General features: G+C 46.1%; 1 protein-coding gene across 4 annotated transcripts in view; it reads left to right on the top strand.

The window, feature by feature from the left end:
• LOC147436449 (K(+) efflux antiporter 2, chloroplastic-like) overlaps positions 1 to 25,094 on the top strand; it is a 101,835-nt gene that overhangs the window by 75,956 nt on the left and 785 nt on the right. For all 4 annotated transcript variants that reach the window (XR_015185189.1, XM_086489342.1, XM_086489341.1 and 1 more), the window contains exons 12-19: positions 22,865 to 23,074; positions 23,289 to 23,438; positions 23,539 to 23,592; positions 23,678 to 23,736; positions 24,062 to 24,128; positions 24,193 to 24,369; positions 24,448 to 24,504; positions 24,920 to 24,994. Coding sequence is in view for 3 of the 4 variants with exons in the window: in XM_086489342.1 (XP_086345468.1) it covers positions 22,865 to 23,074; positions 23,289 to 23,438; positions 23,539 to 23,592; positions 23,678 to 23,736; positions 24,062 to 24,128; positions 24,193 to 24,369; positions 24,448 to 24,504; positions 24,920 to 24,994 (849 nt within the window). In the remaining variant the exon portion in view is untranslated. The remainder of the gene's footprint in view (positions 1 to 22,864; positions 23,075 to 23,288; positions 23,439 to 23,538; positions 23,593 to 23,677; positions 23,737 to 24,061; positions 24,129 to 24,192; positions 24,370 to 24,447; positions 24,505 to 24,919; positions 24,995 to 25,094) is intronic.

The raw sequence follows: 25,094 nt of genomic DNA, 5'->3' as shown, positions 1-25,094 counted from the left end.
CTCGCCGCTATGGGGACAGAGGCCTTGGACTCAGCAGTTGGTTTCTCCTTCCCCCTCTGTGGTAGGACTGAGATAGAGTGGTCCCTCGACTCAGTGGTGGGATGGTTGCATACACAGGTTCTCGAGTTACAGATTTGCTGCAGACTTTGTGGCCACTGGCCAAGTTTGCGGTGACACCCCCAGACTCAGCAGGATGTAGACACATTGTGGTGTACTTTTTTGCTGATACGCAGTGTTTGCCTTGCTATGTATACATTCATGAGGACTCCTGGACAGAGGAGGTTGCTTTACGCACGGCTCGCTCTGCTTGGTCTTGGACCAGGCACTCACTGCAGTCTCGCCTATCTAGAGGACGCTCGGATGCGGATTACTCCCCATCCAAGCCAGCCTCGAAGATAGCTCGTCTTGCTGCTGCGGCAGCATTTGTTCTCTCTCGCTCCCCATGAGGATTGTCTCGTGGAACGTGCAGGGACTAGGTGTGCCCCAGTTTCAACGACAGCGGGGCCGATTGCGTCAGGAGCTTCAGCGTTGCCTTGTGGGAGGAGAGATTGATCTCCTTATGCTTCAGGAGCATCATTTGTCTGAGAGCCGCATTCGGCGATGTGGTCAGATTTTGCGTGGACGCTATGAGACCTTTTGGTCAGCTGCTTTTGGACCTGGAGGCATCCAGGGAGGGGTATGTATGACTATTGCGGACTCATTGCAGCAGGCCATTGTGGGCAGAGGGATTATTGTGCCAGGCAGGGCTCAGTGGATTACTATGCAGGTTCAGGGTGGCCTTGTGGGTTTTCCTGAACATCTATGTGCCCAATGTGGCGAGTGCTCGTGCAGAGTTTTGGTCACAGATTGTTGAGTCTTTGCCACAGGTTGACCAGTGGTGTGTAGGAGGGGACTTCAACATGTTGGAGGACCCTTCTGACAGGATCGGAGGCAGCCATGCTACTGTGCATGGAGTCGAGTTAGCAGCTTGGGAGAGGTTGTGTATGACTTTGAGGGTCTCGGATACATGGCAGCATTCTGGCTTTGTGAGGCCTCCAGAGAGTCTTGCCTTCTCTAGATCGGACCGCAGAGTGGGAGGAGTGAATCTATCGCGCATAGACCACTTTAGTGACTTGGGGGGATCAGTGGGCATCCTGGCAGGGACATCCTTCTCGGACCATGCACTAGTGATCCTCACAGTGGCAGACAGACAGAGGAGTGGGAGCACGATGCTTCGCATCCCAGAGCGGGTCTTGTTGGACTCAACACTCAGAGAGAGGGTCGAGGCTCTATGGACAGAGGGCATGGACAGCCAGGCTCCACCTGCAGACAGAGTGGCCTCAGGCCTAGCTCAGCTTAGCCACTTCTTTCTCCAGGAGTCTCTGGCTCGACGGGCTGTAGTGAGAGAGGAGGAGCAGCGTCTCAGACGAGGCATTGCTTCACTACGGAGCATGCAGGAGCAGCATCCAGATAGTCCATGGTTGGAGGAGCAGTTACAGTAGGCTCGACAGGAGCTTGCTTGCACAGAGGAGAGGCGCCATGAGTTTTTCTTTCACCGATAGGCATCTCAGTGGACTCAGGTGGGTGACAGAGTGACAGGTGCTTTTTTTGAGACAGTGGGACCTCGGCACTCGCATGCCAAGGTCAATCAGTTGAGGAGACCCGATGGGTCAATTGTTTGTGAGCCAGAGGATATGCGTGCAGTTGCTACTGACTTTTATCGTGAGCTACTGTCGGCTGAGCCTGAGTCAGAGAGACAGGATGCATGCAAGGAGCAGGTTTGGGCACAGATGCCTTGTCTTGTGACTGAGGAGATGCGCCAGAGGCTAGAGATACCTCTTCAGCTTGAGGAGCTGCACACGGCTCTTAGGGCCCTCCCTCGTGGTAGCTGTCCAGGTGAGGATGGGCTGACTCCCAGCTTCTTCTTGGAGTACTGGGATCTGCTTGGCCCAGATCTTTGTAGTGCCTTTCAGTACATTCTGCACACAGGAGTGATGCCGGATAGCATGAGTGAGGGCCTAATTTACCTCATTCCAAAGGAGGGTGGCTCCTTGGATGAGATTCGACAGTGGCGCCCCATCACCATTCTAAACTCAGCCTACAAAATTCTTGCCAAGGCTCTGAGTTTGAGGATTCAGCCACTTTTGGAGAGCCTTATACATGGGACTCAGACAGGTTTTGTCAAGGAACGCAGTATCCTTGACAACATCTTCACTTTTTGGGAGGCGTCTGCCCTTGCACGGCTCCGTGGGGAGGACCTTGTGATTCTTCTTCTTGATTTTGAGAAGGCATACGACAGAGTTGACTGGGACTTTCTAGAGGGCACGCTATGCAGGATGGGCTTCTCAGATGCTTGGATCAGAGGGGTGTCAGCTTTGTACAAATAGGCTCACAGTCAGGTGCTGTTGGCAGGAGGTAGAGGTGAGCGCTTCATGCTCACACGTTCGGTTAGACAGGGCTGTCCTCTTGCCCCTTTTCTCTATGTGTTCTATGCGGAGGCGATGAGCAGATTTTTGGTGTCACAGCAGGTTGGTTTGAGAGGCTTAGCACTCCCTGTACGGGGAGATGAGCTTCTGGACACTGAGTTTGCCGACGACTCAGCCTTGTACTTAGAGGGCCAGGAGGCCAATCTACACAGATGTGAGCAGGCTTTGGAGACCTTCTACTGTGCATCGGGCGCATTGATCAACTGGAGAAAGACAGTGGCTTTCTCGGTTGGCAGTGCTCCTGTGCCAGATTGGATGCCAGGAGAGGGTTTCAGGTGGATTTCTCCAGGGACTGCAGTTCGGTACTTGGGTTGTCAGGTTGGTCTGGACTTGTCCCCGGAGCAACAGATTGCTCCTCTTCTCTTGTCCATCAGGAGAAAGCTGTTACATTGGAGCTCCGCACGACTTTCTTTGGCTGGCAAAGTTGTAGTGGCCAACCAGGTGCTGTTGGCTACTATGTGGTACATCACTTCTTGCTGGATCTTCTCGAGTTCTTGTATTAGCCAAGTAGAGAGGCTGATCAGGAACTTCCTTTGGTCAAGTCGCAATACTCAGATTGCCCGAGCCAAGGTGGCTTGGTCGGTCATTACACTTCCTTGTTCTCAGGGAGGGCTTGGGATCATTGATCCTGCACAGCAGAGCAGAGCCCTTCTTGGGAAGTTTGTCGTCAGAGGACTTCTTCCAGGCGCGGAGCCCTGGAAGGAATTCTTGTTGCAGAGGCTTCGTGCCAGGGTGCCTCAGTCAGAAGGCCCTTGGCAACCTTCGACCAGATGGATCTTTTGAGAGCTGCGCCGAGTTGGTTTGAGCAGGAGACTGGAGGACAGATTCGCTGTCAGTTTGCTTCGATCTTGGGAGCTCTTACGGCGTGGCCTAGAGCAGAGACAGCCGACGTGCACGGAGGAGCGCCTACGACAGCCCCTCGTCTGGAACCCCATGGTTAGCACTCAGAGAGGCTACTTGGTTGGGAGTCGACCTCATGTTTCTTGGGGTCCCATGGCGGCAGGTCCAGCGCGTTCACTAGGTGACTGGCTAGAGTTCACAGGTTTGTCAGAGGAGGTGCAGGCTGTCCAGCTGCAGGGTATGAGAGGGGTGCAGAGCATGTGTCAGGACATCTCAGAGTCAGTTCCATCTGAGTGGCTCACGCCTCTCGAGCCAGTAGCACCCCGGTGGATGGGAGCCTTCACACGACTAGAGGTTCTCATTTCAGTCAGGGCTTGCTCAGAGACTGTCCCAGCCCTGTTCTTCGAGCTTCAGGGTGGGGGACGATTACAGCGAGTTGCAGTAGAGGCCCCGCAGGTAGCAGAGTGCTGTTTCCAGAGGATCCGAGTTGTGGGCATCTGTGGGAGGACTTGTGTCATAGACCCTGACCCAGCAGCTCTTAAGACTGGACACTGGAGGCTATGGGCTTGGGAGTGTTGTCCACTGGCATGAGTACAGTGGGATCCTGGTGAGTGGCTATGGAGGGACCCCTTCTCTTCTGCCGACCGCCCAGGAGTCCCCTTCTTTCAGTACACTGTTCAGCTTGGACGTCATATACTTGCAGCACAGAGAGAGGCCCGCCCCGCTGCAGCACGTCATTGGCAGGAGGAGGGCCTCACAGTCGAGTTCTTGGCAGCTTTTTGGCAGAGGCTGTGGGACTCCAGACAGCCGAGGCGAGTCACCTTGTTCCAGTGGCTGGTTGCACACAGAGCCACAGCAGTAGGGAGCTGGCTGGTGCATAGTGGTCTCTCGGCCGCATGTGCAGCTTGTGACCAGTTGGTGGAGAGTCAGCGTCACTGTCTCTGGGACTGTCCCTCGGACCAGCACGTGTGGCTACGTGTTCTTCGGCTGATGCCTGCCCTCTCCACGGCTCGACAATACACTTGGGGGGCAGCGGCTTGGTCCGCCCTCACGGGCCCAGCACTTCAGTTTGAGCTATCTTCCACCAGCAGGATGATAGTGATAAGGGGGGGTGACCTACACTCCAGCCTGCTACAGAGATTACTCCACAGGAGTGGTGCAGTGAGAGAGAGGAGTGTTGGGAGCTCATCAGCGGCCTAGCTCTCTGGTTCATCTGGCGGGCCCGTTGTTTCCGCATCTCTGAGGCTCGTCCTGTGCCACCAGCAGAGACTGTTCTTGACTTTTGGCTAGAGTTGATCCATACTCTCAGAGGACAGCTTGAGGGACTACAGGGCAGCTCCGACCGCATGCGGGAGTGCCGCGAGGCTTTTCTTCGACTCTGGCGCCTTGGGCCTTTCTACACCATAGTCCAGGGGGTGCTCAGATGGCACTACTGTCCACCTATGTGGCTCTTCCCTCCTCCCATCTCTTGATTTAGCCTCATTGTATATATGTTGTTTTTTCATTGGGAGAGTCTCCCCATCATGCTTGTTGTAGCCCTCTCTCGCAGAGGTGGATGTAGCCCTATGGGCGGTTTTCATTAACTAATAGAAGGATCCTTTTCTCGGAAAAAAAAAAAACACTATTGTACAGATATTGAAGGTTGGGGATTCTGTGTTTCCTAGTAGCTATCTTATCATCATGATAGGCCGCACATTGGCCGAGCTTTATGCTTCTGTGATCGAGCATGAGCTGAGTGGTTGGGCAGAGAGAGAGGGTGTCCAAGCAGGAGAACAGGCTGGGTATAGGTGAGGATTCTCTTTCCCTGATCATTTACTTACACTCCGAGCTATCATTGAAGAGGGTTGAGCACATGGATGTTGTATCTATTGTTGCTTTGCTTAGGTTTTGCCACTGTACTGAGAGCGAGATTGATGCATAGATTGTATGATTTGGGTTTCGAAGCGACTTTACATGGGGTATCTTGGCACTTATTCAGACAGTGATAGGTAGAGTGTGCGCGCTAGAGGGGCCAGCAGAGACAGTTCACTCTACCGTTGAAGTGAAGGAGGGACTCGTTTTCTCCTACAGTTTTTGGTTTGTTTGGGCCTCTGTCCAGGGTGATGGATTACTTGACGTGAGAATATTTTTGCTAGAGCTATGGAGGCACCGACATGCTGTTACAGGCTTGGACACCCAAGCGAGAAATCAATAGCAACACACCAACAGAAACTGCAACAACTGAACTTGAAGAGAGAAGAAACGAGAGTTGACACAAAGCGGTTGAGTTTTACTTCCAAAAATGCACTGGCCCCAAAGATTGGGGTCTCTTTCGATATCTATTTCTTTATCGCCAATCACCAAGGTACAAGTCCCGAGGGTCCAACTCTCGGCGACTCTGCTCCCAGATGCTCTGCTAGAGAGTGGCCTCTAGGGGCTCCTCTTAAACTTACATGGGATGCTAAATGTAGAGCCCCCCAAGTCATCGGTTTCCAAAGGCTGTTCTCCCAAAAAGCTGGATGCTAAATGTAGAGCCCCCCAAGTCATCGGTTTCCAAAGGCTGTTCTCCCAAAAAGCTGGTGTTCCAAAAAGCTTGAGCAAAATTACGATTTTTGTACTACGTTCCCACGTCAGCATATTGTCAGTGTAATTTACAAGTTGTCCGTACTGTTTTGCCACGTTGGCAATTTTTATGCAAAAGCTGAATTTTGGCCTGTCAACTTTGTCCCTTTGCAGTATGGTCCCTTGTGAACCCTAATCCTTGTTATGCCAGTCCATGCCATGTCACCCTCTTGTGACATACCCCCCTCTTCAAAGAAAAGTAATCGCCCTTCATTACTCTTATAAGACAAACAAAGGCCATAAACTAGCTCAATAGACATTGTCTCTATGTACCTATGTGCCAGAGACCACAATCACTGAACATTCACAGTTGCCGTCAAGACCTCAGATGTAAATCATGATAATTGAAACATATTTAGCAATCACATCCATTTCATGAATCCTTAGTAAGTCTTGTCACTATCAAATTCATATGCTTTCTCACATTTCAAGCAAACATTTGTGTCATTGTCAATGACCATCTCAAACAAGATAAAACATTCACAATGCATGCATTTCACAAATCAAACACTTAGTTCACTTTGAACACTCAGGTGCAAACATTCAATAAAGTCACCTCATATAGTCCAAAACTCTTGATGCACCTAGATCTCTGTGTAGCCATCTCATCCTTCCTGAAATCTTGATGCATTAACAACAGTATCCAGGTATCTTATTCAAATAGAAATCTTAATGCACTGGAATCATATTTCTGACTCACTTAGCCATCACATCTAAATTTCACTGATCTCTAGCAGATGTCTAGATGCACTAAATTCATCAGATCAATCATGAAACAAAATGGTTCACTTTGAACACTGAGGTGCAAACATTCAATGAAGTCACCTCATATAGTCCAGAACTCTTGATGCACCTAGATCTCTGTGTAGCCATCTCATCCTTCCTAAAATCTTGATGCATTAACAACAATATCCAGGCATCTCAATCCAAATAGAAATCTCAATGCACTAGAATCATATTCCTGACTCACTTAGCCATCACATCTAAATCTCACTGATCTCTAGCAGATGTCTAGATGCACTAAATTCATCAGATCAATCATCAAACAAAATGGTGCACACATTTCATCTTTGCAACATATATTCTAACAACACACACGAAAGATCTCATGTAAACAAGTTCAATCTAGGAAATTTCCAATTCAATATACATCTTTTCATAAAGTCATTATGCAGAGTATTTTTTTTCCGAGAAAAAGATCCTTCCATTAGTTAATAAATCTGCCCATAGGGCTACAATCATCTCTACTAGCGAGGGCTACATCAAAAACAAGGGAAGACTCTCCCAGTGAGAGAACAAAATATATTCAATGGGGGCTAAAACACGAGATGGGAGGAGGAAAGAGCCTCATAGGTGGACGGTAGTGCCATGTGGGTGCACCATTGACCAGAGTCGCAGGAAAGCCTCTCTGCGCTCCCGCATGCGGTCGGAGCTGCCTTGGAGTCTCTCTAACTGACCCTGAGAATGTGAATCAGCTCCAACCAAAAATCACAAATAGTCTCTGCTGGTGGAACAGGGCGAGCCGAAGATGTGGAAGCAGCAGGCCCGCCAAATGAACTAGAGTGTCAGGCCACAGACAAGCTCCCTAACACATCTCTGTCTCATTGCACCACTCTTGGAGGGTAAGCTCTGTGGCTAGCTGAAGTGTAGGTTGACCCCCTTGGATCATTATCATCCTGCTCGTGGAAGGCAACTCAAAATGAAGCGCAGGGCCTGTGAGAATAGACCAGGATCCAACACCCTAAGTGAGACCCTCCTCTTGCCAATGATGTGCTGCAGTAAGACGAGCCTCTCTCCGTGTTGCTTGTATGCGACGCCCTAATTAAACCGTGTACTGAAAGAAGGGGATCCTAGGGTGATCACCTGAGGAGAAGGGGTCTCTCCAAAACCACTCTCCAAGGTCCCACCACTCGTGCGAGAGGGCAGCTCTCCCAAGCCTAGAGCCGCCAGTGGCTTGTCTCAAGATCTGCTGGGTCAGGATCTATGACAAAGGTCCTCCCACAGATGCACAAAACTCGTATCCTCTGAAAGAAACACTCTGCAATTTGTGGAGCTTCTACAAAGACTTTGTGAAGGCGACCCTCTCCCTGAACCTCAAAGAATGTGGAGTACAGACTCTGAGGAAACCTGAACTGCGTGGAGGACCTCTAGCTGCGTGAAGGCCCCCATCCATCTGGGAGGTGCTGTCTCTAGAGGGGTGAGCCAATCAGCTGGTAAAGCCTTTCTAATGCCCTGGCACATGCTTTGCACTCCCCTCTTGCCTCGTAGCTAGATGCACTGAGCCTCCTCGGAGAAACCTGAGAATTGGAGCTAGTCCCCGAGAGTGCGGGCTCGACCCTTTGCCATGGGACCCCAAGAAACATGAGGCCTACTACCAACTGGGTGGCCTCTATGAGTACTAACCATGGGGTTCCAAACAAGGGGCTGTCTCAAGCGCTCCTCCGTGCAAGTGGGCTGATGTTGCTCTAGGCCACTCCTCAACTGCTCCCAAGACCTAAGCAAGGTCGCAGCAAAGCGATCCTCCAGCCTCTTGCTCAGACCAACTCTGCGCATCTCTGTGAAGATCTACCTGATGGAAGGGCTCTAAGGGCCTCTTGCATGAGGGAGTCGAGCTCGAAGTTGGTGAAGCAACAACTCTTTCCAGGGCTCCTCCCTTGGAAGCAGTCTTCTGACCATAAACATCCCAAGAGAAGGGCTCTGCTTTGCTGTTTTGGGTTGATGATCCCTAGCCCCCCCTGAGAACATGGTAAGGTGATGACCTACCAGGCTAGTTTGGCTCGGGCGAGCAGGGTGTCACGCTCTGACCAAAGAAAATTCCTGATTAGCCTCTCCTGCTGGTTGATATAGGAGATAGTAAATATCCAGCATGACATGATGTACCACATAGAAGCCAACATCACTTGGTTGGCTGTCACAAACTGCTGACGTGTCAAGTCACTGAAGAACAGAGCCATCCTTCAGATCACGGCCGAGGGGCCTAAACCCTAAGAAGAACAAGCAATAGAAGAAGAAGTCCTACCAACTTATGGGGCCCCATCCGATGGGGCCCAAGTGACAAAGGCATATAAAAAAAGCAGGACCCACACACAAAGCCCAGATTTTTCGTTGACAGCTGACGTGGCAGTTGTACGGATTTCTGCAAAACGCGCTGGCAGATTTTAGGCATTGCTTTTGGACCAGATGCTTTTGAATTTGAAGGCTTTTCATGTAAATTGCTTTTGGGACCTAAGGTCTTTAAATATGAGGCCATGGGCTCATTCTTGGGCATGCTTCCTGGAGAAGGTGCAGAGTCCGGAGTACCGGCTTGTACTATGCTGATGCAATATAAAGAAATACCGAAAGGGGCGCCAAGGTTTGGGGCCAATACTCTCTGGGGTGGAATTCCACCACTCCGTGTCACGTGTCATCTCTCACTTAGTTCAATTGTTATTGAAGTGCTATAATTTTGTTCAGTCTGTTCTTTTCTATTGGCATGTGGTGCTCGTCTTGTGACAGTGGTATCAGAGCATCAGGCGTGTGCTTTTCTGAAAGCATCAAGGTTGCATCCATACGCATGTACTGATCCGTACAGTACGGTACGGTTCCGTACGTACGGATAGGTAGTGTACGTTTTTTTTTCACTTTTTTTTTGTTTTTTTCTTTAGGGACATCTTGCCATTAGTATCTAGATTTTAGACGTATTCAATCGAATACAGAATGGGGAGGTAGTAGCGGGATATTCCATTCGGGATGGCTACTTGATGAAGAAAACGTTGTTGTGCTTTACACAGCCATTAAGATTGTTTTTAGGAACCAGATTGAAGCAGTATCTAATGGATGTTTGAAGTAGTATCTATGTCTAGACTCTATGTAGTTCCTAGTATGTATAGGCTGAAAAAGGCTAAAGGCACTATTCTTTATGTTGTTACAAATGTTACGTATTGGTCACGTACCTTAAAGGCAGATCCGTACAGAAGTACGTACCTTACGTACTGATTACGTACTGTACACTCCGTACCTTTCATCCTTTCAAAGCATACCGGTCCTACCAAAGAGCAGACAGAGCAAACTGGTGCTTCCAAAAGTCTATTGGAATTTTATTTGAAGTGATCTTTTTGACTTATTAGCCACTCCCCCCTTCATGCAACACGCATCGGGCGCGCTCCCGTCGTCACTTGCAAGATAGGATCCAAGATTTGTTTGGAGTCACTGTTTTTCTTAAAAGCAGTGCCATGCAGATGTTGATGTCTATAGCTACCAAGGCGCACACTCCAAGGAATTAGCAAGCTTTCAAGAAAATTTTTGCCCGAAGTTATATGGTTTCTGACATCTTCCTTCAGAGTGGAACTTCTGGCAGAGTGGGGTATCCTGAAATGCTTGCCATGGAAACCCTAATAGATTATAACTTGAAATTTCTCGACATCTCTCAGTAGGCGTCTCTTTTCGAGTTGATAACCTTGGAGGTCCAATGTGACTGCTATGTCTTGGGACTACCATCAACGTCACAGGAACACTGTCTGTCTAAGAGCTGTGGACCATGCTGTGGTCGGCTACAACCTTATGGAAGAAACCTAACCCTAATTTTTGATGCAGGTTTTAGGATGAAAAGTCAGTCGAATTTTCGAGCTCAGTTAATGTCGAGATTGCTTTTTAAGTTTGAATTTTGTTTTGAGAATCCGTTTTGAAAATTTGATTGAAATGGATGGTATTTGTTTTGAACTTGTCTTGGTGCCGATTTAAAATGTTTGACTCTGGTTTTAATATTGGTTTCAATGATTGTTGATTTTACTCCCGGGTGGAGAAGTGAGAAATACTGTTTTGGTATTGTTCGAATCTCGGAAGGACGAAGACCGATGCCTAGGGAGCGTTTCATTGTATGTTTGAAAACCTTGGAACGACGCAGGCCGATGTTTGGGGAGCATTCCGTTGTATGCTAGAGCGTTTCGTTGTATGTTTGAAAACCTCGGAACGACGCAGACCGATGTTTGGGGAGCGTTCCGTTGTATGCTAGAAAACCTCCGAATGACGCAGGCCGATGCCTAGGGAGCGTTTGGTTGTATGCTTGAACCTCCAAGCGACTCAGACTGCGGTTTGGGGAACGGTTGGTTGTATAGTCCTCTAAGCTCATGGCGCGGACCTTTTTAGGTTATATTCGGGGGGAGTGACGAGGTAGTCGTTGAGTAGCTCCATACCGCAGACCGTTTGTCTCGGGGGAGTGCTTAGCGGCGCTGTTTGTTGTGTCTTGTAACGAGCATTTGTGTTGCATTGTGATGTGCCAACCACTGAATATTCCTAATTGGATGAGATTGCCTAGGTATGTAATTTTAGTGCATCAAGACACCCATGGAAGATCAACGCGGTCTTGGTGTGATGGCTAATTTTACTATGCCGGAATATCAAGAGTTCTGATGTGGATGAAAGGAGAAGCCAACTCCTTGATCAAAAGAGCCGCAAGGAGAAGCCAACTCCTTAACAAAAGGACCAAACTGATTGTCCCTCGGAGTGACCCTCGGAAATTTTTGAGCTAACTTGAGTTGTTTTGCAGATATGTTGTAATCGCGGATGATTACTTTCTTTCAAGAAGGGGGGATGTCACAAACTAGTGACGTGTCAAGTCACTGAAGAACAGAGCCAACCTTCACATCACGGTTGAAGGGCCTAAACCCTAAGAAGAACAAGCAACAGAAGAAGAAGTCCTACCAACTTATGGGACCCCGTCCGATGCGGCCCAAGTGACATAAAGGCATATAAATAAAGCAAGCTCCACACACACACACACACACAACCCAGATTTTTCGCTGACAGCTGACGTGGCAAATGTACGGATTTCCGCAAAACGCGCTGGTAGGTTTTAGGCATTGCTTTTGAGTTTGAAGGCTTTTCATGTAAACTGCTTTTGGGCCCTAGGGCCTTTAAATATGAGGCCATGGGCTCATTCTCGGGGATGCTTCTTGGAGAAGGTGTAGAGTCTGGAGTACTGGCTTGTATAGCGCTGATGCAATATAAAGAAATACCGAAAGGGGCACCAAGGTTTGGGGCCAATACTCTCTTGGGTGGAATTTCGCCACTCTGTGTCGTGTGTCGTCTCTCTCTTTCTCTCTCAGTTCAATTGTTATTGAAGTGCTAAAAGTCTGTTCAGTCTGTTCTTTTCTATTGGCACATGGTGATAGTCTTGTGACATTGGCCACTACAACCCTGCCTCCCAAAGAGAGAACTTCAATGCAACAACTTCCTCTTAATGGACATGAGGAGGGGAGCAGTCTGCTGCTCAGGGGACAAGTCCAGGACAACCTGACAACCCAGATAACGAATTGAAGTCCCTAGGACGTGAAACCCTCATGTGGCAACCAATTAGACGCAGGAGCATTGCCAACCTAGAAAGCTACTGTCTTCCTCCAGTTGATCAGTGTGCCTGATGCACAACAAAACACCTCAAGAGCCTGCTCACACCTGTGCAGATTGGCCTCCTTGCTCTTCAAGTACAAGGTTCAGTCGTCGGCAAACTCAATGTCTAGTAGCTCATCTCCCCTAATAGGGAGCTCTAAAGCATGCAAGCCAACCTGCTGTGAAGTCAAAAATCTTCTCATCGCCTCATTATAGAACAAAAAGGGAAACCCTATCTGACCGAACGTGTGAGCATGAAGCGTTCCCTTCTTCCCCTGTTAAGAGCACCTGACTGTGTGCACGCCTGTAGAGAGTTGACACACCTTGTCATGTGACACATCCAACCCTATGTATCCGTGGACAAGCTACAGCATGTCCAGGGTTCAGTTCAATCAAGTCAGTCTAGAATAGGAAGTGATTTGGCACTTTTGTGAGTCTGTTCGCAGACCGTGCATGTCCAGACACTTAGATTAGATGCATATCCTCCGGTTGCACACGACATGATCATCAGATTTCCATGAGAACCCATCATGAGATTTTTTTTACAGTGCATAGACCTATTTTCCCTATTTTTGACATTTTCACTTATTATTTTTAAATGACTTTTGTTGGAAACTAGGTAGGGCAATTTTGCTAAGTTTGTATATATAGAAACCTAGCGCTAGCACTTTCTGGCAGAAGAGGCAACAGGGACTCCGGTTCAACAGGCACCTTCTCAGCAGGACCCCGAAGATTCTCTAGCGTTTTTGCATCACAGCAGTTGATAGCGTTTTTGGATCAAGAACCAAGATCAGCCAGCGTTTTTGCATCTGCATCAGCCTGGCGACAGCAAAGGACGGATCATCCCTAGCGTTAGTGGTTTGCACTAGCAGATTCAAGCGTTTTTGCAGCAGGACCCATTTTCAGCCCTAGCGTTTTTGGTTTGCAGATCAACCTCAACGTTTTTGCAGATCTTCGCGACGGAACAGTTGAAGCATCAGCGTTTTTAGTTTTCAGCACTTAGGCACGGCAGAACGACCCCAAACGTCGCAGATCTCACCTTCCCGCAGCAGATTCTCGCCGCACGGTCAAATCCTGCGAAGTTTGCAGTTTCAGCCCGAAAAACGCAGATTTCAGCATCTGCGTTTTCAGCGCGTCGTCGTCGTACCGTTGTCATCGACATCGTCACCAACATAGAGTCAGAATTCAACAGATACAAGATTTGCAGATTTCAACCATTAGCGTTTTCAGATTTCAGCCTGTCTCGTCGTCGACATCGTCGGCAAGTCCAAGCATTGTAGAGATTTGTGCAATTAATAGTAGACCGCTCTCGCCATAGAGAGTGGGGCCTTCGGAGGAGGGTTTGACAACATTCTGGTGTCGTATTCTTCTCTCTCTATCTCTCAGTTTCAGTACCTTCATTCACAGTGTTTATCCACTTTGTTTGTGATCACTTGCACTCTCTCATTAAAGGAACATAAGGCTCTCCCTTCCGTACGTAAAAGGAACCTTGAGCACAGTCCTGAGTACTCATCTTGAGCAAAGTTCAACATTCACTTCCGCTGCACCTTACATTGGTATCAGAGCTTTGGCAGTGTTCTGTATCACTCAAGGAAAGAACCACAAGAACCACAAGAATTTTTTTTGCTTGTTGCGGTCGCACATAACCCAAGACCTCTTGGGCATGTCGATTCCTTATCGTGTTTTTGAAGAGTGACAGGAAACCCAAGAAAGAACGGCTTGTCCAGCCTCCCCTTGTGCCTCTTTTCACTCATTGAGAGCGGTTTGCACTTACAACCGGCCAATCGACGTGAGGTGGGAAAAAGCAACCTTGGTGTGAGCGCAAGGTCGCCAAGGGGTGTGTCCGCGGAAAAGAGCAGAACTCGGGTGAAGAGAAGATCCTTATCTAACACAGATTGCAAGCCAAAGAAGAACCTCAGGAACCTCAAGAACCCCAAGAACCAAGACCCCCAAGAACCCAAGTTCCTCGTGAACTTAAGAACCCAAGACCACAAGAATCCACAAGAACCCAAGACTTGAGTGGATGGTCATCATCCGAAGCGGCATGGATACTTCGCATGGAGGTGATGAGCATGAGGGTGGTGAAGAAGAATTTTCCCCACCTGGAGGTTTTGGTGACCCTCCCCCTTCCCCATCTACGCCAAGGATTGCACTAACTCCCATGGAGGAGTTGAAGCAGTTGTTTATGGAAAGGAAGTTAGAACTTGAAGAAAGAAAGGCAACTATTGAGCGTGAGCGTGAGCAAGCACGTTTGGCGGCCGAAGAAAGAATGGCAGCCATAGAGCTCGAGCACAACGAAAAGAAAGACGCCTTGTTCTGATTCTTTTCTCAAGTGCAGGCACATATGCAAGAGATTCGGGAAAAGGAGACTCTTTCAGTGTCTTCTTCTCCAAAGCATGACACACAAGATTTGCATGATGAATTGCATGATAATGATGAGCATGATGGTTTGGATGATAAGGACAAGCATGATGATTTGCATGATGATCAAGATGTGATTTCTCATAAGCATGATGATTTACATGAAGATGATGTGATTGTTTACAAGGATGATGTGTTAGTTGATACTTTCTCTAGCGAAGCTAACCTCATTGCAGATTCGATCAATCACGAAGAACCGATCTTGGCTCTCGAGTCGAGGTCCACAGAACCCCCACAGGAAGATTCGATCAACCATGAAGAACCAATCTTGGCTCTCGAGCTTAGGTCCAAAGAACCCCCACAAGAAGTACTATGTGTTCGAATGATTAGTCAGCACGCATTGTTCGAGTGTTTCATTCGTGATGCTTTCCTGTATTTTAGTCACCGTCCTTATGTGATCCCTTTTCACATGCATGACATATTGTTCGATGAGCACGATTCTCTCATGAATGAGCACGGATGTATGCGGATGATTCATGAAAAGATGAAATGTTTGCACTCAAGGAATTCGCATCCCATGTTTCTTCCTTGGCATGACACGATATCAGAAAGAGCACAAGAAAGATTGAGCATCAAGCATGGGCATGTCCATTGTGATTTGCCACAGTTGATTGATTTAGATCAGAAACACAAGATTCGATCTCATTGTTTGTGTGTGTGTGGTGAATGGGTTGGCACTCCGTCTATTTGTTCATCTATATTACATTCACAGTCTTTCAAGAAGACGAGATTTTTTCCAGTCACTTTACATGGAATGGATATGTTCATGTTTTTGTGTTGGAAGTGGTTTCAGGAATTTTCAGCCACAGAGACGCATGACTCTAGACGAAGTGGAAGCATTTAAGATGACTTTGTGTCGCTTTCGGCGCAGCCCAAAGAAGAAGACTTTGTAGACCTTTATGAAGTTCAAGTATCGCATGACCCACATCTCAGAGTGGGCGGGCGAAGAGTCCTTTCGAGGGTTCCGGATGTTGTTGGCGATCTCCCTCGATGCCATACAGTTCGGTACCAGTATCTCCCTTTGAAAAGGAGGGGATGTCACGTGACACATCCAACTCTATGTGTCCGTGGATAAGCTACAACATGACCAGGGTTTAGTTCAATCAAGTCAGTCTAGAGTAGAAAGTGATCTGGCACTTTTGTGAGTGTTCGCAGACCGTGCTGGAGCTTGGACCCTTTGCCATGGGACCCCAAGAAACATGAGGCCTACTACCAACCAAGTGGCCTCTCCGAGTGCTGACCATGGGGTTCCAAACAAGGGGCTGTCTCAAACGCTCCTCCATGCAAGTGAGCTGATGCTGCTCCAGGCTTCTCTGCAAATGCTCCCAAGAACGAAGCAGACTCACAACACAGCAATCCTTGAGTCTCCTTCTCAGAACAACTCTGCGCATCTCTGTGAAGATTCATCTGATGGAAGGTCTCAAGGGGGCTCCTCCCTGAGGCACTCGAGCTCTAAGCCGCTGAAGCAAAAACTCCTTCAGGGCTCCTCCCCTGGAATCAGTCCTCTGACAACAAACTTCCCAAGAAGGGCTCTGCTCTGCTGTGTTGGGTCTATGATCCCCAACCCCCCCAAGAACAAGGTAGACTGATGACTTGCCAAGCTACTTTGGCCCGGGCTATTTGAGTGTCGCACCCAGAACAAAGAAGGTTCCTGATCCGTCTCTCTACCTGGCTGATGTAGGAACTCGAAAAGATCCAGCAAGACTGCCTGTCAGAGAAAGTCGTGCGGAGCTCCAATGTAACAACTACCTCTTGATGGATAGGAGGAGGGGAGCAATCGGTTGCTCAAGAGACAAGTCCAGGCCAACCTGACAGCCCAAGTAGCGAACTGCAGTCCCTGGGGGAATCCATCTGAAACCCTCACCTGGCAGCCAATCAGGCGTAGGACTATCTTCCTCCAAGTTGATCAGTGTGTTTGATGCACAACAAAAAAGTCGCTAGACCCTGCTCACATCTGTGAAGGTTGGTCTCCTAGCCCTCCAAGTACAAAGCTGAGTCGTCTACAAACTCAGCATTCAATAGCTCATCGCCCCGAATAGGGAGCACTAAGCCACGCAGACCAGCCTGCTGTGAAGCTTTTTACAAACTTAGCTAAGCTGAATTTTTCTTTAGCTTATCATCTTCAGACAGATGAACAAAGCGAAATTGTCCTAAACATTTTAAAGTACAATGTCTGAGATAACCAATGAGAATGGGAGAAATATCTACCTCTTGCAGAATTTTCCTATAAGAACACTGTCCATTCCTCTACAGGAAAAGCTCCTTTTGAGGTTATTTATGGCAAACCACATCTTCCCCCCATCCTTCTTACCAAGGATAAGATATTCGCAATTGATGAATTTGTTCGAGACGTGAATACCGCTTACACACAAGTGAAACGCGTTATCCTAAGATCTCAAGAAAAACATAAGAAAGCAACAGATAGACATCGTCATGATTTGAAACTAATCGAAGGACAATTTATTCTTCAGAAGTTTTATAAAGCGCGAGTGATGAAAAAGACTAATCAAAAAGGGAAAGTTGTCAACAGCTTTTATAACCTGTTTAAGATTACCAAACAGAGAAATGAAATTGCATTTAGATTGGATCTTCCAAAGACTTAGAAAATCCATAGTGCTTTTCACACGAGCCTTCTACGACCTTTAGTTGCCAAACCTCCTACAGAACTAGTTACTGAAGATCCCTCTGACACAGATGAAGCTGAAGAAATACTTCTTCAAGAACAGATCATTCACCGTGAAGAGCGCCAACTAAAGTCTAAAAGAACTCATCGTAAGTACTTAGTAAAGTTTAAGAATTAGTCCCCTCTAGATGCTCAATGGATAACAGAATCAGAATTGCAAGATTTTTCAGACATGCTGCATCAGTATCATGAAGCCCTACAATTGAGGACAACTGTTTAGAAGCCAGAGGGATGTAATATTTTTAGCTACGGCTACAAATAAATGAAATCGATTTTTATGGATACAAAATGAATTTATGAATTTATTGGTACCAATTAAGTATGGACGGGTAGATTTTCCGGTGCAATGTGTCATCTGGAAATTTATCCTTGTCCGAATAGTATGATAAGTAGATAAGTAGCTGGACAAAGTTCAGAATACTACAGAACAAGCACATGAAAAAAATGGTGTCCCCAACTCGCTCCAAAAAACTATAATTTAATAGTTCTGCGGCGGCCGCCCAAGAAAGTGGCCGACTGGACATAGTGGAAATATGATTTGGCGGCAGTCGGCAGATTGAGTCGGGAGAGACATGAAATCGGGCAAGTTATTAATGCTCCAGATTGGCCGGAAGACCGGGTTTTTAACTCTCCTCCATGTATTTGTCGAGGGATGTTAGGTGAACATATTTATCGAATCTCACGCCCTGTGATGGCTCAAAATGTCCATAGAGAGCAAAAGTGCGGCAGCTTGCTCTAGGTCACAAATAGGAGCTCTCTCTCTCTCTAGCTCAGCAAGTGAAAATGAGGCTTGATTTCCCCTAATTTGCCTATAAGTGCTCAACTTACCTAGTGTCCCAAGTGCATACTTATCTTTCTTGCCTTGATTGCCCATGGTATATCACCTACGGCCCAAACGGCTTGTCATTTGGACTTTTGGTCATTGATTGCCCTCGATTTTGCAAATTTGATCCGTCGTAAGTTTGCCCATTCTCAATTTGTGTGCTTAATATCCTCTGTTTTTCTGCTCACTCCAGAGCCTTGAAGCTTTGCATTTGGCCCCCATTAGCCCTTGATTCACCTTTTTCAAATAGGTGTGTGGTTGTGTGTGTGTCCTATTTGTGGGAGCCACCTCCCAACATTGTCTTGCTCGACAGCCTCACCTATTGCCCTTTGCAAATCCAGCGAAGCCTTTTATCTTTTTGATGTTGAGCTGTACGATCTTTTGCAAGACCAATATCTTTTGCAGACCCGTGCGTTGACCAGCCTTCACCTTGTTGTCCACCATAAGCTATGTGTAGCTGTCGTCATTCAAACCCCGGCCATCTCCTTAAGCTACTAATGTGCAAGACCTACTGCCATCAACAACCGGCCTCACTGCATCATCAAGCTAACCTGTGCATCCAGTTTTCCATTAGCACAGCATCCACTGCAGAAACTTCTCCATTGTCAGCTGCTTGTGACAACATCTACCGCTTCTGCAACTTGCCAGAGGCACCCGCTACCCCACACTACTCGTCATCCACTCCCCGCCTGCGAGCTTGACATCTCTTCCTCGTCAAAGCCCTGTTGTAATCGATGACGACCGACTGTCAGATCGGCACGTGTGCAGCCTATTTTGACTTATCTATTTAATGTTTACAGTTTTTGCTTTTCAAGGTCTAGTTCCTGGCTTCAACTTCAAACCAAGTAGCAAGAAGGAATTTGAGTATTCCTCTAGTCACACATCTTGCCTTACCGATGTTTTGACAGCAAGCGCGATAATGAATATTCACATTATGCACCATTTTGAATTAACAAATGATGTGTATGTAATACTTGTGAACAAAATCACTATCCACACAAGCACAGGACTAGACACTGCCATTGATCATGGTAAGACCTTCCCTACAGACATGAGCACACGCATGATGAGCACGCACACAAGCATCACGCTTGAAATGTGTGTGTTTTACACCATTAGCCAAGAAGGATGCATCCTCAACAAATCGGACCAATGATCTACATCAACAGGAAGATCACGACATGAAGAAAAACAACGAGATCAACGACATGAAGATCAAGACAAAGATCAACAATGAAGGGGACGTCATCTATAACCCTTTACTTATGAATTAAAACCCATGACATGAATGATGTAAAAAACCTTAGGTCACTAATGAACCTACTAAGTCCCACTTGTGAACCATAGCAATGAATGAGAGAACTGCTATGATGTATCATGGGACATTGAACCATGGTCACTGAATCCGCTGAGAATCGTCACGATGAATCTGTTTGAGAAACGTGAAGTGTTAAATCTAGTGAGGAATTGCCATGATGTATCAGATAGATGAATCATGGTAGCCTAGGAGTACACCATGACACGAACATATGAATCCAAAAACACATGAAGTCTTTGTAAAACCCCCAAGTTTCGCTGAAGGGGGTGTGCCTCTCCGCAGGTGTTGCCAAGATGGAAGCAAGCTCATATCATAGCAAACGGTCCTTCCATCTCTTGCTCAAGTCCACTATGCACAACTCTGGAAACCGAGCAAGTGGAAGGGCTCCATGGGGTCATGCGTATGTGGGACCCAAGCACGAATTTGATGGAGCAATAGCTCCTTCTAGGGGTCCTCCGTTGGAAGGAGACCTCTCACAATGAGCTTCCCTAGAATGGCTCTCCTCTGCCGTGCTAGGCCAATGATCCCAAACCCTCCTGGAGAGCAAGGTTAAGTAATGACCTGGTACGAAACTTTGGGCCGAGCAGATTGTGTCTCGCCCTGACCACAAAAAAAATTCTTATCAAACTCTCCAACTGGCTGATGCAAGAACTAGAGAAAATCCAGCAAGACGACGTCAAGAAGTACGTAGTGGGGCTAGGAAAGTGTTGGGTCTCTGATTGTGAGAGTTCGCTACACAATCAAGCAAATCGTGGAACCTTCCAAGAAAAAGACACTAGAAAAGAACAAAACTCAACCCATGAAAGCTTCAGTCTTGAAAACAACCAAGATAACTCAAAACTCTTTTGTGTGTGATGGCACTCGAATATGAGGGAAGAACAATGGGGGACTGCATTAGCACACCATAGATGAAGCCTATGTATCCCTTCTCAAAGAGGCTGAAAGTGTTGATATCTTTCTTCAAACATGCTCCTCATTACTCATAGTCAGGCATCGTGAGTGATGTGGAATTTTGAGCCATTTTTTTGCCCAAAATGGATATTTTTTGGACGATTTTATGGCCTTTTTTTTTGGCTACTTTAGCCCAAAAATGACCCATTTTGCCCGTAAGATACCTAAACGATGTGGGAACAATCCCTAAAATTGTGGTAAAATTCCCTTAGCTTAATTTACATGATGAATGTCATTTTTCCTCTTAGCAATCACTTTAGGGCTACGCATGAAACCTGCTATTTTTGGACGAGATCGCCAACATTGAATTTTCTAGGCAAAATGAGTGTGCCATATCAACGCACTTGACCATGTACATTGCTAAACCAAATAAAGCATGCTTTATTTTGAGAAAACACGCCATTATTGCCACGTCCAGGGCTTTGCTTCCCCGGTAAGGTATGTATACGATTACAACCATGGCAACGGTTTTCACACGACATTATGTATAGTGTAGCATTTGGTGCCACATATCAAAAGGCATAAAAAGTAAGGTGAATATTTTAATCGACATTGTAAACGTGCCACTACATGACATCCACCCCCTCTAAACTTGCATCTCCTCCGGCATGTGACAGGATAGTCTTTCGTAAGCATCAATACTCATTGTCAATGAGATATCTTGAGTTTCACATCGAGATCCATCATCTTCTTGACTTGCTTGTGCATGAAACGGATCAAGATCTCCTCTTCTTTTGAACAGTGTAATTCTTTTTCTTGCAATGGGAATTCTCAATTCTGTCCCATTTAACTCACGCAAGGTACAAGTTGCATTCCCAGGCACATAGTTAACAACGTATGGAACAAACCATTTCTTTGCAAGCTTCCTTATTGTTGAGTGTTGGTTATAAAGACTACTGTCATACACCAACACCCTATCACGTCCCTCAATATCTTTTGGCTTAAGCCTATGCCTCTTATCAAACCTTCCTTTATTCTTCAACCTTGCATCTTTCAATCGTGATATTGCAAGCTCAATATCTTCGGGCCTTCTTTCTAATTGCTGGTTTTGCAAAGCAAAAAGGTCTTCCCTAGTCATTCCATTCTCCCAAGGCAATATATTCCATATAGAAACCACATCCTCAATTGGCATTACATGTTTTTGACCATACATCAACTCAACAGGCATATAACTAGTGATTGAGCTATGAGTTGGCATAAGGCAATAATCTTGGCCGCTCTCCAAGTTTACCTTTGCAAGCATTAGCCGAAGCTTTGATGATTGGAGAGTACCCATGCTCAGATTTACCATTCTCTTCAGGATTGTAAGTATAGTGAGAGCAAGTTTGATACCCAACTTGGAAAAGAACTCCTTGGCTTCTTCAACATCCAACTCACTCCTATTTGCCGTTTTCCCAACACAGCCATAACGACAAATTACATCTTCAAGGAGAAACTTGCATACTACCTCTGTTTGTTCTTAATGCCGATCTTCCACTTGGTTTGACAAATCCGCTCTTGCAAGAACTATGTATCTCATTTGCCATAATCCCAAGGGCAGAGTAAGTAGATCTACAACCCAATTGTAATGCATGGCTAAGGGTAAGTAGGGTGCAGCCCATCACGATGCCTTCCATTTGAATACATTGACAGGTTACACAAGACTTCATACATTGAGATACATCCTTGTACATTCCTTTCCACCTATACCTTTCTTTTATTTTGGCAAATGTTGCCCATACACCTCGATTGACCAGCCTATATAGTGCCATCAAACTCCATGATAAGCTTCATTTGAGTGTCCTTGTCACATACTACCCTTGGTGGAATTCCACCCCTTTGTTTTGGATGCTTCCACAAGTATCCATTCTTCAAAGAGTACCCATATGCCTTCCTTATCCTCTTGAATTCGTGTTCAGACCAATCTTCTTGCTTTTGCAAGGTACTTAAGTAGCGCCCAATAAGCAACCACTCACCCTCATACATCTCCTCTTGAAATGGCTCAAATGACACTACCGAACACATTTGATCACCCTTAGCATGAGCATTGGTGTAACACTTTGTACCTACATCATCTCCATCAACAACCACATTCTCTTCATCGCCAGGCGCTCCCATGTGGCACCTACAGTCCTAACCTGCCCACATAAGCAGAAATTTTGACAAAGTAAATTGTAAATATGGGTAGGTCAGCTTCTTTTAAGTTTGTGCTTCAACAGATTGATTGCCTCATTTTTGATACGTGCCAGGGGAAACCAATGCAGACAGATCAAGGTAGGCAGGTAGGCAAGCATGCACACAGATACCAGTGTTTTCTACCCTGGCAGACATAGTGTTTCAGAGACCTGGAATGATTTTTACTAGCTCAGGGTTGTTCACTTTTCAATTTCATGCCTGAATATACAATTTTTGTACCGCAGGTTGGAATGTCGATTGATCCAAAGTTATTTATCTCAAAATTTCCCATTATAATTGGAGCACTGAGTTTGTTGCTCTTTGGCAAAACTTTCCTTGTGGTCACTTTGGGCCGAATTTTTGGACTTTCTACTGTGGCAGCTGTTAGAGCTGGGCTCTTACTGGCACCAGGTGGAGAATTTGCATTTGTAGCCTTTGGTGAGGCTGTAAATCAGGTCATTTATTCAACTCTACTTATTTTGATTTGTTTGTGCCTCCTTAACAGTATAATTTTCAACTTTCAAATTGGAGCTGTAGGTTATACGAGTAGTGGAGACATTGTGCAACTTGTTTATGCCGATGTTATGGCTTTTGTCCTCTCTGCAAAATAGCATGAAATGCATTTGTGGCTTTTCTTAACTTGATGGTATTGTCTCTTTTACATGACAGCGGATAATGACACCGAGTTCATCTTCTTTACTATTTCTAGTTGTGGGTTTGTCCATGGCTCTAACACCCTGGTTAGGAGCCCTTGGCCAGTTTATATCATCCAGGTTTGAGCAACAGGATTTACGCAGTTTACTGCCTGCTGAAACTGAGGCAAGGGAGACAGTGGTTTTTTGTTGAACAGTTTTTAAACAGAAATTGATGTGTCCTATTTGGTTGAAAAATTCTCACTATAACAAACCTATTCTTGCAGACAGACGACTTGCAAGATCATATTATAATTTGTGGTTTTGGTCGTGTAGGGCAGGTGAGCATGCTCAAGTCTTTCAGTTTATGACCTCAATACTATACTTTCTCACCTAATCTTTTTTTATTGGGGGCTAAAAAACCAGATTATTGCACAGCTCTTGTCTGATCGTCTGATACCTTTCGTCGCTCTTGATGTCCGAAGGTGAGTAGAGTGCCATGAAGCCTACTTGTCTTAAGCTCAATATTATTGGAACGAATGTCTTACATGAGCGTGGAGCACTCAGTTTTCCAGTATGAAAGTGACTTTCTATGGATCCTTCTGATGCACCCTTTTTTTGGATGTATCAACCCCTTTTTTGCAATCTTCTTGCTGTATCCTTCTCAAGGGTGGGAGGGTAGGATTGCCCCCCTGCATGGAAATTCTTGAAAAGATAGCAGCTGTGATCAGGGTCTTCCCTACCTCACTGTTGACTCTGTCTTACTGAAAGTTCCATGGTTAATGATTGGTGTTTGTTCTGCATATTCAGTGAACGTGTCAGTGCCGGCCGTGCACTTGATCTTCCGGTGTACTTTGGTGACGCAGGCAGCAAAGAGGTAGTGCAAGCTTGTGCTTTGAATTTGGTTTACCATTATACTGAGTTCTTGCACATGATTTCAGGTGTTGCACAAAGTTGGTGCAGAGAGAGCTGCATGCGCTGTCATAACCTTGGATACACCAGGTGCAAATTACCGAACAGTCTGGGCTCTTAGCAAACATTTCCCTAATGTGAAGACTTTTGTTCGAGCACATGATGTGGAGCATGGCATCAATTTGGAGAAAGCAGGAGCTACAGCTGTAAGCCTAAAACATTTTGTATCTGTGTTCATGAGTAGCAATTTTCTTCAAATAACATGTGTAATCTATTTACTTTAGGTGGTACCAGAAACGTTGGAGCCTAGCTTGCAACTTGCAGCAGCTGTTCTAGCACAGGTAGATTTCGGATGTTAGAAGCTATTACGTGATAGACCTTTGTAAAAGTGTTATTGCTTAATCTTTGCTTGTAAAGGAGAAGGTAGTATTATTCTCATCTGTGTCAATTGTCTCTCTTTTTGTACGGACGAATGTTGTCCATTGGTTTCAACTTACCAGTGTAATGTCTTCAGCATTATTAGAGGGGTTTGTTTCTGATGGTTGGCTAGTCTTTGCTTGTTTTCTCAAGTTTTTCAAATTGAGCTTTATTCCCCGTGTTCTGTAAAATTTTCCGGCTCAAAGAAACGCTAGAGTAGACCTTCTGCAGAAAAATATTTTTACTTCATATTTAGAGCGAGACTGCTTATTACTTTCAATACCTAGAATGATCTTCTGTTTTGCTTCTGTCATCATGATTATGGAGTGCTTGTTGCAGGCAAAACTTCCAGCATCAGAGATTGCAGCAACAATTGATGAATTTAGAACTAAGCATTTATCTGAGCTCACAGAGGTACAAACTTCTGAACCAGAATTTCAATGCCCAATTCATGCCAAGTGGATTTTCAATTTGTATCAGTTGCTTGTTTAGCACTCTTTATTGATTTTTATTT

Source organism: Adiantum capillus-veneris, chromosome 18 (genome assembly GCF_014529385.1).
Source record: "Adiantum capillus-veneris isolate H3 chromosome 18, ASM1452938v2, whole genome shotgun sequence".
Lineage (NCBI taxonomy): Eukaryota > Viridiplantae > Streptophyta > Polypodiopsida > Polypodiales > Pteridaceae > Adiantum > Adiantum capillus-veneris.
This window is presented reverse-complemented; position numbering and strand designations above follow the sequence as displayed.